The 14,789-nt window shown below is 41.3% G+C and overlaps 1 protein-coding gene across 4 annotated transcripts in view; it reads right to left on the bottom strand.

Moving 5' to 3' along the window:
• FOCAD (focadhesin) overlaps positions 1 to 14,789 on the bottom strand; it is a 322,952-nt gene that overhangs the window by 125,938 nt on the left and 182,225 nt on the right. For all 4 annotated transcript variants that reach the window (XM_042914239.1, XM_042914240.1, XM_042914241.1 and 1 more), the window contains one exon: positions 3,159 to 3,293. In XM_042914239.1, the coding sequence (XP_042770173.1) occupies positions 3,159 to 3,293 (135 nt within the window). The remainder of the gene's footprint in view (positions 1 to 3,158; positions 3,294 to 14,789) is intronic.

Raw genomic sequence — 14,789 nt, 5'->3', positions numbered from 1 at the left:
TACTTTAATGGGAAAAATAATATATGCACAAACACACATATCTGTAGTATAAAATAGAAATAAATGTTCTTAAAGGTGCCTGGCTGGCTCAGTCGGTTGAGCTTCTGGGCTTCGGCTCTGTCATGATTCTGCGGTTTGTGAGTTCAAGCCCTACATAGGGTTCTGAGCTGACAGCTCAGAGACTGGAACCTGCTTGAGATTCGGTGTCTCCCTCTCTTTCTGCCCCTCCCCTGCTCTTTCTCAAAATAAATAAACGTTTTTTAAAAGAGAAATGCTCTTAGAATAGTATAAAGAATCAAGTCTCTAGCACTAGATTCCCACTTGCACAAAAATTCTCAAAGAACAGGATGAATTCAACCAATTATGTATCGTCTAAAATCAATTTTAAAATTAGAGATGGGAGGGGCGCCTGGGTGGCGCAGTCGGTTAAGCGTCCGACTGCAGCCAGGTCACGATCTCGCGGTCCGTGAGTTCGAGCCCCGCGTCAGGCTCTGGGCTGATGGCTCGGAGCCTGGAGCCTGTTTCCGATTCTGTGTCTCCCTCTCTCTCTGCCCCTCCCCCGTTCATGCTCTGTCTCTCTCTGTCCCAAAAATAAATAAAAAACGTTGAAAAAAAAAAATTAGAGATGGGAAAAAAAAGCAATTCTGACAGAAAACAATGTGCACAAAGGAAATGAAATGGAAAAGTTTGGAGGCAGGAAAAAAAAAAAAAACAAACCATTACCAGTGGTTTAATTTTCCTAGAGTGCAGGGGGCAGGAAAAAAAGAGTGAGGCCAGATTCTAAAAGACCTGATTAGGTATTTACTGGTTAGGTAAAGAGGGGTTGGATTCCATTTTAGGCAAACACAAGACACTGCAGTGACTGGGAACAGCAACGACCTAAGAAATGCTTTGGGAAAATTATACCCAAACTCTAAGCAGTTAACAGAGAACCCATTATCTAGATACATATAGGGAGAGAGGCAAAGAGGGAGGGAGAAAGGAAGGCAATGGACGGTGAGAGAAGAGAAGATGAGGGAAAAGAGAGGGATGGGGAGAGACAGAGAGAGAGCAAGACAGACAGATCGAGACAAATGGACAGAGGTCTCCTTCTACATGTCTTTATTTCTGCTTCCAAGTGGATATGGTCACTGAAGGGCTCTCTCTTACTGGGAGGAAACTGATGGATGGAATGGCCTCAAAGCAATCTATCTGAGCAACAAGGAACCTCATTAAGATATGCATGAACATTGGGGCGCCTGGGTGGCTCCATCAGTTAAGCATCCGACTTCGACTCCGGTCATGATCTTGCGGCTTTTGAGTTCGAGCCCCGCATCAGGCTCTGGGCTGACCACTCAGAGCCCGGAGCCTACTTCAGATTCAGTGTCACCCTCTCTCTGCCCCTCCCCTGCTAGCACTCTGTCTCTCTCTCAAAAATAAATAAACATTTAAAGAATTAAAAAAAAAAAAAAAAAAAAAAGATAAGCATGAAGATACACCAGAATAAGACACCACTGGAAAAGAATGTACGTTCGAAAAAGAAAAAAAATCAAGTCCCGCCTCCCCACAACAGAAAACTGACAGCCACTGGTAAGCAAAGAGAAGAAACCAGCACAAAAACCAGTTCATAAATTAACCTGTAATAAAATCTGAATAACTCAAAGTACAAGCAATACAAAGGTATAGGAGTTCAGTCCTTGAAAACAGAAAATGAATATACACAACATGTCCTTACTTTGGCTTTTAGTCTTAGCTCTGTGTTACTAGCCCAACAGACTTTCTGATAACGTAAGTATACGTATCATAACGGTCGCCATAAAAAAGACGGTTGGTGAACTACATACTCTAGAGTCTCAAATTGATTCTTTTTTTTTTTTTAATACCCTGAAACAAAAACCCAAATGTGAGAATAAACTCACAGTCCCCTATATTGGTTCAATCATGCATGAACTATTTACTGAATATATGTTATGTGCCAGGCGCTATGCTAGGTATTGTATCTTCAGGAAGGACAAGTTTGATTTCATCCACTGTGCAGCACTAAGAATGATTGGAAGAAGTATTATCTTATAATCCTGCCTTCTCACATAATCTAAAGCATTTAAGAGACTATTATTGGATTCTTACGGGGGAGGTAGTTTATCAAAGTCTGTGAAGAACTAAATCAAACTAAAAGTTCACGAAGACTTCAAGTGAAAATCAATTGCTCCTCTTTAATGGAAAAAGGGAAAAGGTGAGCATGAGCGGCGATATGGCGACAAAAGTCGAGACGTAAATGAATTCGCCACTCTCTCATTTGACTCATTTCAAGAAGAGATAATACAGAAAATGTTAAGCAGAATATATGAATCTTCTAGCAAAGCATCTTCCACCAAGTGTTTCGGGTCACTACAATGACAAATACTGAGCAGCTAATAAGATTATTTTCCTCTCGGGGCGGTGGGGTGGCTCAGTTAGTTAAGTGTCTGCTTTCAGCTCAGGTCATGATCTCACAGTCCGTGAGTTTGAGCCCCGTGTCAGGCTCTGTGCTGACAGCTCAGAGCCCGGAGCCTGTTTCAGATTCTGTGTCTCCCTCTCTCTCTGCCCCTCCCCTGCTCATGCTCTGTCTCTCTCTATCTCAAAAATAAATAAAAACATTTAAAAAAATTAATTAAAAAAATTATTTTCCTCTCCTAAGACAGTTTGATTTTTCAATCATCCTCATTGTATAGACGTTCATAGGAAGTGTGAACTAACATGTAAAAATCAAATCTACGACAAACGTAGAAGCAAAACACAAATGACAGTATGTCTGTACTATGGGAGACTTCTGCCCTGCCTTATTAAAGTCTTTGTGACATTTTTTACAAGTAAAAACACCAACAAAATGAATTTCAACTTTTGGCCTCAGGAATTCTATTACTTTAGAAACACTGTTTTTAACACACTGACTTTTTAAAATCTTGACTATCTTCTCCTAATAAAAACTTGGTATCCTTTAGGTAAATAAGCCTTAAAAAGACAGAATTGATAGGATGGATATTCTCCTACTCCTACGCCACAAAGATTTCACATTCTCAGAACAAAATGTGGTAAAGGAGTTTTGGCAAAGGTTACGAATATCTTCTTCCGTAAGTTATCATAAAGCCCGCGTCTTTCCAAGGTAGAAACAGATCATTTATCGAGCTCCAAGTGCATACCTCATATTCAGCTGTATTGACTGTCAAGGAAGGAACCAGAGAGAACAGTTCACTGAGGGTCTTCAAAATGAGAGGTCTCGTGTCACAGCTGAGCTTCGGGGAGAGAGCATTCCACGTGGAGCGAATGCAAACAACCTGGGAAGCAAATAAAAAAGTCAACACCTAACCAAATCCCAACTGGCAGGAGGCCACTAGTAAAAGGAGTTGCTTTATTATGAGGAAACTAGGAAAGAACAAGAAGAGTATTCCCGGAAGTTAAGATTTGATAAGGTAATCACGCCTCAAAAGAACTTTTTTATTTATTTATTTTAATTTTTATGTTTTCAAAAGAACTTATTTAAACCAAGGTAAACAACTGTTGAAGAAGACGCAGCCTGATTCACACGATGGCTTCTTTACTACTTTATTTTGGTGAATCAAGGAAATAAAACTCACACATGCGTGCACATGCGTAGACACACACACACACACACACACACGCACACCAGATTAGCCATATACATTGTTGAAGAATCATTGCCTGAAACAAAGAAGGGTAAGCCAATGTTAGAACAGTTTTAAAGACAGGTAGGTATGCACAGTTTTTGTTTTTCAGTCCTGCTGAAACTGCATCACCACTCCGAAAATTGAGATGTTAACAGATATAAATCGAACACACTCAAGTCATCTTGCAAACATTTAAAGGAGTCTAGAGAATAAGTGTATTATTTAAAATAATAATGGTGGGGGGGCGCCTGGGTGGTTTGGTCAGTTAAGTGCCTGACTCTTGATTTTAGCTCAGGTCATGATCTCCCCGTTCGTGAGTTCAAACCCCTCACTGTCAATGCACAGCCTGTTTGGGAGTTGCCCTCTCTCCTTCTCTCTCTCTGCCCCTCCCCTGCTTGCTCTTTCTCTCTCTCTCTCTCATTCATAAATAAACTTTAAAATAATAATTGGGGTTCCTAGATGGCTCAGTTAGTAGAGCAAGCAACTCTGGATCTCAAGGTGATAAGTTAAAGCCCCATGCTGGGCACAGAGCTTACTTTAAAATATATATATATATATATAAATATATTGACAGATTGGTAGATAAATTACTTTAAACCTTGGTTATATATAAATATATTGACAGATTGGTAGATAAATTACTTTAAACCTTGGTTTTCAAAGTCTCTACAGATTTTTTTTTAAACTTTTTTTTTTAATGTTTATTTATTTTTTTTGAGACAGAGAGAGACAGAGCATGAATGGGAGAGGGTCAGAGAGAGAGGGAGACACAGAATCCGAAACAGGCTCCAGGCTCTGAGTGGTCAGCACAGAGCCCGACGCGGGGCTCGAACTCATGGACTGCGAGATCATGACCTGAGCTGAAGTCGGACGCTTAACCGACTGAGCCACCCAGGCACTCCTCTACAGATTTTTTTAAGAGACTGTTAAATGATAAAATAAAACTACAGCTCTGGGATGCCTGGGTGGCTCAGTCAGTTAAGTGTCTGACTATTGATCTCAGCTCTGGTCTTATCTTAGGGCTGTGAGTTCAAGCCCTGCGACGGGCTCTGAGCTGGGCGTGAAGTCTCTTTACAAAGAAAACAAAACAACAACAACAACAACAACAACAACAAAACCCACTGCCCAACAAAAATGTTATTTTTAACTTGACCCAATTTTCTAAATCAAGTGTTCTTAGTTCATTTCAGTATCGTTCATTTCAGTATCTCGTTTTCTGGATATTCAAATGTCTCTTAAGTTCGATCCCAACTACAACAGATGATTTCTTCACGTACAGATATTTTATTAAAATTTTAAAACTCAGGCAGGAAGAGTGCCAACACAGATCAATTAGATAGAGTTTAACAAGGATTAATCTTTCTAAAATACTCCCATCTCTTCTCTTAAGCTTCAATTAACACACAATTTATCTCCATCTATAAACTTACATTATTTAGGAAAAACTACATAAGGTAGTAAGTGAAAAGATGTCAAAGATAAATGAATATACTTAAGGACACAGATTAAGGAGAGGCTTAAAGAGGAGATGGCGAAGAATATCTCAGAACAGCTGGAGTTGACGCTTTTGCTCTTATTTTCTTCTTTCCATGAAAGAGCAGAAAAGTGGTCTTTGGCTTGGGGTCCACTACAAATTTGGATCCCGTTAACATATACTAAGGGGGCACCTCGGAGGCTCAGTTGGTTGAGCGTCAGTTTGTGATCTCGAAGTTTGTGAGTTCGAGCCCCACAGAGAAGCATAAAGTACTAAGAGGAACAATGGAATATAAAACACAATCGAACATTTCAAAGAACTTAGCCCCTCTTGGAAAGGAAGAGAAACGTATGCAATTCTAAATTATCAGGAAACAAAAGGTGTATGGTTAGAACCTAAACTGTCTTCAACAGAAAAGAGTTTCAGGAGGCACCGGGGAGTAAAGCTTTGTCTGGGGGTAGAGGTCATCAGAGAGAACATCGAGAGCCAGCAAGCCGTGAGATGGGACTTGAGGAAGGAACGGGCAGAAATCAGGCAGACACTCCTGGAGGAAGTGGAAAGCATTAAGTCAGAACACAAAACACAAAACCAGTGCCCAAAGTACCGGTGAGGAAAGACTGGCACATCAGAGAGTCCCTAGGATACCAAAACAGTTTCAATCAGAATCAAAAAAGAAAAGGAATCCTCCAGGGGTTTCTGAGTTGGGGAACAATCAAAATTAAAATGCCAGGGGCACCTGGGTGGCTCAGTTGGCTGAATGTCCAACTCTTGATTTCAGCTCAGGTCATGATCCCAGGGTCATGGGATCGAGCCCTGCACCAGGCTCTGCACTGAACGTGGGGCCTGCTTAAAGATTCTCTCTCTCTCTGTCGCCCCCCCTCCCCCGGTAAAAACTGAAATGCTACTTTTGAAAGATTCTTCTGGTAGTCTCATAGCCAAAGTCAAAGCAGCCACCCAAACTAATTCCTATTTCTCACTGGTCCCTATCACATACAGAGCCTCAAACGTTTTCCAAAAACCCCATGCTCACTAATTGTCTATGCTTTCTCTTCACTTTAAACGCCTGTCCGATTCCAACTGAGGTGTTTCAAGACCCAGTTCAAAGCCCCGTTCCACAATTAAGTTTTCTTACAATTCAAGCCCTCCTTTTATCCCTTTCCTTTCCTCCACCTTCCAACTTTTAAAACTCTGTACCACCCAATTTAGCATTTAATTATATACTGTCTAGTATTCTTCACTATTTTCGTGAATGTAAGTTGTCTCCTCAAGTAGATATTAAGTTCTCTGAAGACAATGATCATGTCTTTTGATTCTCCTTCCCCACTCACCGCGCATGATAATAAGTATACATCAGATTATCAGTCCTTATCAACGACTCATGGTCCTGGAACCTGAGGAGTACTAAATGGGAGATGGAGAATAAAAGAACGCAAAGAACTAGGAGGATGAATTGGGAAGGGACAGGTTTTGCACCTAAAGACCCGAGTGAATAAAAAGCAACATGTAAAAAGGAGGGAAAAGCGGAAGAAAAAGCGTATCTGTAGGAGATGAGGAGTTCCGTGTGGGAGATGTTTGCTGTGAGTTGACGGAAAGACATCCAGAGAGAAATATCCTGCAAGCAACAGGAAAGGAAAGTACTATGACTCAGATGTGAGGTTGGTCGCCAATAGCTTTGTCGTTTGAATATTTCTACAAATCAAAATACGCCGAGCCAAGTACGGCCGCACAGATGCTCTGATGCACCCTGCCCACCAGCAGAGACGACGTCTGGCCGCCAAGTACAGAAGTACAAAAAGGGCCTTGCCCTTTCCATGGGTGGTGGGTGGGGAGGAAGGCTATATCCTCCAAGTATTGTTAAGGGCTCACAGAACTTTTTTAAAGAAGTCTTCCGCCTAGAAAGTTTGAAAGCTAATGCCTGAAATGGTACTGGACATATGGAAAATATTTCAGAACCCCAGCCATGAACTGTGGCCTTAAACATAAGCAAAGGATACCTGCAGGGAATACTTGTAAATCCGGCTTGCTCCCATACATAATCGGAAACAGGGCAGCCTCTAGTAAAGAAGGCTGCTTTCTCTGACCTTCCCAACTCTGGGCTATTCTTGACACCACATCTCAGAGATCTTCTGACCCCGAGAGCGCCTTAGATTTAATCTGTTACCATCTTGCTACGTGCATCTCGTGGAACCCCGTGAATCTGACCCACACTACCCATTTGACTTGTACAATCTGTCAAATTACATCGGGTTCATCAGTTTACTGGCTTGTTCTGCCTCTACTATGCATCACCCAATGACTTGTCTGTTTTCAGAAAGCAGATTGACTTCTGGCTCTAGCAATGGGATAGGCCACACCTGAAATGGCTGATAATGAAGGAAATTCTGCTACATACAGCTGAGCTGAAGAGGAAAAAAAAGGGGCAGGAGGGGTTGGTGTTAATTACCCAGTGCCCGAAACAAGAAGGGAAATAACTACACTGAGGTTTTTTTGTTTTTTTTTTTTAATTTATTTTTGGGACAGAGAGAGACAGAGCATGAACGGGGGAGGGGCAGAGAGAGAGGGAGACACAGAATCGGAAACAGGCTCCAGGCTCCGAGCCATCAGCCCAGAGCCTGACGCGGGGCTTGAACTCACGGACCGCGAGATCGTGACCTGGCTGAAGTCGGACGCTTAACCGACTGCGCCACCCAGGCGCCCCTACACTGAGGTATTTTAAGAAAGCTGTCAGTTTCCATAACCTCATAGCTTGTGTTTTGAAGTCCACATGGAAAGAGGAGATACTACCTTTAGCCTACAGGAGGCAGGGAGTTGGAACGGAGCACCCTTGAAGGGCTGCACCCTTAGCGTAACAGCTGGACTGAAAACCAACAAGCTGAGACATTAACATAAAAAATGGCAGTGACGTGGGGGCACCTGGATCACTTCAAGGGCTATTCCTCCAACACATAACCCATATGGTTCACACGGAAAAATGAAGTAAAATACGCTCCTCTAAAAAAGGAGTTCGGAAAACTATAACGATACAGTCCCACATGAAAGAACTAACAAAAGCAACAAACAGCAGGACTAAAAATCCCAAGACCTTCAGATAACGAAATGGAAATACAGAAGTACTTGAAAGAATTAAAGATTTCAGACAGGGCATTTAATTCCCAGTAAAAGAGTACGGCATGATGGGGGTGTCTGAGTCACTCAGTCGGTTAAGCATCCGACTCTTGATTTTAGCTCAACGCATGATCTCACCGTTTGTGAGATCGAGCTCCACATGGGGTTCTGTGCTGACAGCATGGAGCCTGCTTTGGATTCTCCCTCTCTCTTCCTCTCTCCCTGCTCCTCCCCTGCTCTCTGTCTCTCAAAACGAATAAATAAACTTTAAAAAAAAAAAAAAAAAGAGTATGGCATGATGGAAAAGAAGAGGCAAGTTTGGAAAAGAGCCAATCTCCAGAATCAAAGCATGTAATCATTGAAATTATTGACCCAACAGATAAGAAGTTGTCCTAAACACTCACCAGAGAGATCAGAGTTACAAAATATAAAAAGAAATTTCAAAATCGGGTTGTATCAAAAGAAGTGGCCTTCCTTATGTTTATCAAGAGTTCCTAGCCTGGGTGGCTCAGTCGGTTGAGCATCCGACTTCAGCTCAGGTCACCATCTCGCGGTCCGTGAGTTCGAGCCCCGCGTTGGGCTCTGGGCCGATGGCCCAGAGCCTGGAACCTGCTTCCGATTCTGTGTCTCCCTCTCTCTCTCTGCCCCTCCCCCGTTCATACTCCGTCTCTCTCTGTCTCAAAAATAAATAAACGTTAAAAAAAAAAAAAAAAAAAAAAGAGTTCCTAAAGGAGTTTAATTTTAGAATGGCCCTTGGAGAAGTGGTTGATTCCAGGACTAGACTAAGAAAATGTAACATAAGTCTGGAGCATCTTATGATGCCAAAAGTAGGGATGTGTTCAAAAAAGGATGTCAACTTGTTGAAGGGGCCTAAGAGCCAATTTTAAAGTGTTCCCAATGGCCAAATAAATATCCCCTGAGTCCACAGAGGCATAGCTAAATAAATAAGCAAATAAAAAAGAAGGCACAGCTCTTCCTTAGAGAAAAATTCCAATTAATAAATGCAGAAGCAATGAAAGAAAGAAATCATCACCATTAGACAGACACCACAGGAATAACTGTCACAGGCAAGAGCTGCTGGTGGATAAGATTAGTGGACAAAAGTGTGAGGACAAACAGGACAACTGGATGGTCTCAAAGAATCTCCTCCAGGAAATGTGTTAATTACAAAAGAAAAAAACCAGTAACCGTGATGTAGAAAAACCCAGGATGTATCACATTCACCGAGTATTGAGTCGTGAAGGTTAATATCACCAGTAATGACACATACCAACATCACGTACTCCTGATATGATACAGTGAGAAACACTACTTCTGGAGTATCCTTACCAAAAAATGCACAAGCTCAGTCTAATCATGAGGAAAGACCATGTACACCCAAATCGAACGACATGTTACAAAATACCTAACCAGGACTCTTCAAAAATGTCAGCGTTGGGCGCCTGGGTGACTCAGTCGGGTAAGCATCCAGGTCTGGATTTCGGCTCAGGTCATGAGATCGAGCGCCATGTTGGGCTCTGCGCAGAGAGCACAGAGACTGCTTGGGATTCTCTCTCTCCCTCCCTGCCCCTCCCCCACTCACGTACACACTCTCTCAAAAATAAATACATAAATAAAGTGTCAGCATCAAGAATGTTGAGGAGACCGAGAAACTGGCACAGACTGGATGAGCTAGGTAACGTGACACAAGTGCCACGTGAGATCCTAGAATGGATCCTGGAACAAAAAAAAAAGGACATTAGTGGGAAAACTGTGAAGCCCAAATAAAGTCTGCAGTCCAGTTAATGGCACTGTACCAACGTTAACTTCTTAGTTTTGGTGGCTGTGCTGTAGTAATGAACGTAAGATGTTAACACTAGGGAAAGCAGAGTGAAAAATATACACGAACTCTATGTACTAGTTTTCTTTTTTTTGTTGTTTCTAACAGCTTTTTTGAGATATAATTCACATACGATTCACCACCTGTGTACAATTCCATGGTTTTCAGGATACTCCCAAAGTTCGGCAACTATCATCATCATCAATTCTGCAACAGTTTCATCACCTCAAAGAGGAACCCCATAATCATTCATCACTCATTTCGCTCCAGTCTTCCCAATCCTAGACTACCATAAATCTACTTTCTATCTTCATAAGTTTGCCTTTTCTAGATCTTTTCTATAAAGGGGATCATGCAATATGTGGTCTTTCATTATTGGCTTCTTTCAATTAGCAAATTGCTTTTAAGGTTCATCTACGTCACAGCATGTACTGGTAACTTGTTCTTTTTATCACTAAATACGATTCCATTCTATGTATATACCTCTCTGCACTATTTTTTGAAACCTTTCGAAAGTTATTTATTTTTTACTTATTTTTTTGAGAGGAGAGTGAGCGAGCAGGGGAGGGGAAAAAAGAGAGAGAAAGAGAGAGAATCCCAAGCAGTCTCTGTGCTGGCAGAGCCCGATGCAGGGCTCAATCTCGTGAACTGTGAGATCTTGACCTGAGCGCGCAAGTCAGGAGTTGGATGTTTAACCTATTGAGCCACCGGGTGTCTCTGAAAGTTATTTCAAAATAAAAGTTTAAAAATAGGAATAGAGAGAGAGAGAGAAAAAAGAACTACTTCAAGAAATAATGGCGAAGAAATCCCAAAATCAATGAAAGACATTAATTCTCTAAGCCCTCAGCAAGAAAAATAAGTTTCCATTCACATACATTATAAGATGGCTATTTAGCACCAAAGGCAAAGAGATAATCTTCAAAGCCAAATGGGAAAAAAAAGAGAATATCAAAAAATAGAGACTATCTGCAAAGGACCAATTTAGAGTAACAGCAGACCTCAAAATTAACAAGACCAGGGACCATGCAATAACATCTTAAAGGTGCTGAGGAAACTATCAGCCTACAACACTAAATCCACCATTCACTAGTAAGGGCAAAACAAACAAGAATAGATAAAGTAGATGGAACACCTAGGTATTATGGACATAGAGCATATGAATATTTACGGACAAATTACTCTGAACACCTTGCTTAGTGCATCTATGAGTTTTGGAGAATAAACCCACTCTAAGTGCTTACATTATGCATATTTTATTGCCAACTGTGTTTCTCGGGGAGAATGATATTTTTGCCATGTCATTCGTCCATGAGAATCTTAGCAACACTACACAGCACAGATTAAGAAGACTCTGGGCAGTGTGGTCCACTCAAAAGAGCACACGATTAGAGTTCAAAAGCCCCAGGCTCTCCCATTTGGTAGCTGTGTGACTACGGCAAAGTCATTAATCTCCTTCAATCTGTTTCCCCAGCTGCAAAACGGAAATAATACTAGAAACACCTGCTCTGCGTATAGCACAAGGTTAGCAGTAAAGGCAATGTTGAGACAATTGTATGCAAACGTGCTTTGTCCGCTGTAAAAGATGGTTACTGCTGTTATAGCTGAAGGAAGAAATAACGAATCCTCGTGCCTTAAGAATGACTTTGTTCCTTCACAGAGGAACATCAGATAGCTATCTTCTAATTTTACTTCCAAAAGCTATTTCTAGAAATTCCTGGGAACAGCCTACTCCTTTTGTCCTGATGTTTTTTTCCAACAGAGGGAAAACTTTACATATATGTATGTATGTGTGTGTGTGTGTGTATATGTATATATATATATAGGCAATATATATATATATATATATATATATATATAGGCAATGAAAACTGCCTTATTTGCCCTTTTCATAATGAAGGTAAAAGAAACTGTCTTCACAATTAAAGGACTCAGGTCATCATCGTGCACTGAAGTCCTCTTAAGCTAATTCAGCACCCACGATTCATAAAACAGAATGCTTCTGTTACGAAAATACAGTAACAGGGGATAAGAGGGAGTTTAAGCAGACACACAATCAATGGAGCAGAAACAATGAGAAAAATAACATTCTTTCTTACCCTAATAATATGGGGTTAAAGGTTAGAAGCATAAGAAAATGACTAGCCCAGGTTTATTTAGGCAATTTTACAGTCTGTCAATGCCTGAGACTAGTTTATTATCAAGGCAGTGTCCTAGAGAATAAGTGAGGTATATACTAACTTGCCTTTTTAAAAGTCCTTTATAATCTAAAGGGTAGTAATTCCGATGATTTCCTATGACAGTTGCTCAATTTCTGTCCTGTTCAGGGCAAATAATGTAGAAACACGTATCTAAATCTCAAACTGTGGCTCAGCAAATGTAAAATATTTGTACTTGACGTGGTAAGGTTGCCCTCCTGTTAACAATCCTTAACCTCTCCAGGCCATCTCCAAAAGAAGTGCGCCAGAGACCTTTCAAATTATTCTGTATTTCGGAGAAAGAGTTGGGCGGTTTAGAGCGCAGACTTGTCATTCTAGTATCTGAACAGGAGGGGCTTAGAATTGTGTGAGCCACACAAGTAACAACAGAGAGGCATTTATCAAACAGACTGATCTAGACTCTCCCTCCAAGGGACTCGCTTCTCAATGGCCAGGGGTTTTAGGTTTCTCTTTTATTTCCCCCTGTGAGAAGTCGCAGCTTCCCTGAGATACTGCCCTATAGAGAATAGTCTCTTCCGATGCAAACTCCATTGATTTCTCTGCAGGAACAGAGAGAATGACACAAAGAGCTCCCCGCAGGGACGTTCACTTTTCAATTTTGCTAGATTCTGTCCGGATTAATTATCTATTTCATGTTGGGCATTCTTCTGGCATGAACTAGCAAACGCACAGTAAGAATGTGTCAGAAATATTCTCTGACAACAAAATGATTAGTTCTCTCTTCCCCTCCACATAACCAGAGGGAATTTTTTTTTTTAAAGGTCAGTTCCTTCCACTGTTCAGGAGAAATGGAGGTTAGAGTTCAAGGTAGTAAAGAAAAATAATAGGAATTCGATCAAAATAGCTTAAAATCCAAAAAAAACACAAGAAACAAAAAACCAAAACCCAAATTGTTAAAAAAGCTGTTCAGCAGACACGAAACTGAAAGCAAAGCAAACGCAGTGTCTTAGCAGCAAAAGTAAAATATCGCCCACCTACATTTTATTTTTTTATTATTTATTTATCTTAATGTTTATTTTTGAAAGACAGGCTGAGCGCGAGTAGGGGAGGGGCAGGGAGAGAAGGAGACACAGAATCCCCAAGCAGGCTCCAGGCTCTGATCTGTCAGCACAGAGCCCGAAGTTGGGCGCGAACTCACCAGCTGTGAGATCATGACCTGAGCTTAACTGACTGAGCCACCCAGGCACCCCATCACCCACCTAAATTTTTAAAAGGGCTAAAGTGGGGGGGGAGCGGCTGGGGCTCAGTCAGTTGACCATCAACTTTGACTTCAGTCATGATCTTGCAATTCGTGGGTTCAAGCCCCTGCATTGCGTTCTGTGCTGACATCTAGGAGCCTGGAGACTGCTTGGGATTCTGTATCTCCCTCTCTCTCCGCCCCTTCCCCCGCTCATGCTCCCTGTCTCCCTCCCTCCCTCCCACCCTCTCTTTCTCCCCCAAAAATAAAAATAAACTTTTAAAAGTTTTAAAACAAAAATAAATAAGGGTTAAAGGGATTAATATGAGTGCACCGTGTAGAGCTTGAGAAGTCATTTAGTGCCATTTCACATTGAAAAATCAACCACGTGCTACGCGTCAAAAATAAGTGATGGATTAAGCAGTCAGTACAGAGGCTCTAAAAACATTTTCCAGAACAATTTTAAGCAGCACACATGAAACGTTTGGGAATACCTATTGAGTTTAGTCCCCTTTACAATGATGGAGTTCCACGAAGACATCTGAGTAACCAACGTTGCCATTACTGAAACACGACCAAACTACATGTTCACTGAAAATGATTCTTCTATCTTCCTCCACCCCCTCTATGTATCCACAGATTTGCGGATAATACAACGGACGAGTTCTTTGTAGATAACAATCGTGAACATCAGTCTTGCGTGCCTGAATTAAACAGATTCGTCTACAACTTCCTAAGAACAAGGAAGAAACATACTTCAGACCCCTTTCCAAAGAAACAACCAACCTCCTGTTTAATAAAAATTAAAGGCAGGGGCACCTGGATGGCTCAGTTGGTTAAGTGTCCAACTGCGCCTCAGGTCATGATCTCGGAGTCCGTGGGTTCGAGCCCCGCGTCGTGCTCTGCGCCGACAGCTCAGAGCCTGGAGCCTGCTTTGGATTCTGTGTCTCCCTCTCTCCCTGCCCCTCCCCAACTCACGCTCTGTCTTTCTGTCTCTCTCAAAAATAAACAAACATATACAAAAATTTTTAAAAATAAAAATGTAGAGACTCAATGTTACCCCACCCCAACCTCTTTTCAAACCTAATTTGTCCATTTGCATCAGAAATGTGAGCACACTAAATAATGAAGATTAAGATACAAAAAACCACTTCTCACAGTGTGGCTTACAACATGAACAATCAAAACAAGAGAGTGAATAATTTGAGTATCCTACAACAGGAAATTTACTACGTTACAGCCACATGTTCATTCAATTCGATGTGAGTAGACACATGACTTGGTGCCCACAGTGAACTACTAGTTGAAGAAATGGATTAAAAAAGAATATATAATACATCCCTTTAACATAGTA

The sequence above is a fragment of the Panthera leo genome, chromosome D4 (assembly GCF_018350215.1).
Source record: "Panthera leo isolate Ple1 chromosome D4, P.leo_Ple1_pat1.1, whole genome shotgun sequence".
Taxonomy (NCBI): domain Eukaryota; kingdom Metazoa; phylum Chordata; class Mammalia; order Carnivora; family Felidae; genus Panthera; species Panthera leo.
The sequence above is the reverse complement of the archived record's forward strand: the minus strand, read 5'-3'. Positions and strand labels throughout refer to the sequence as shown.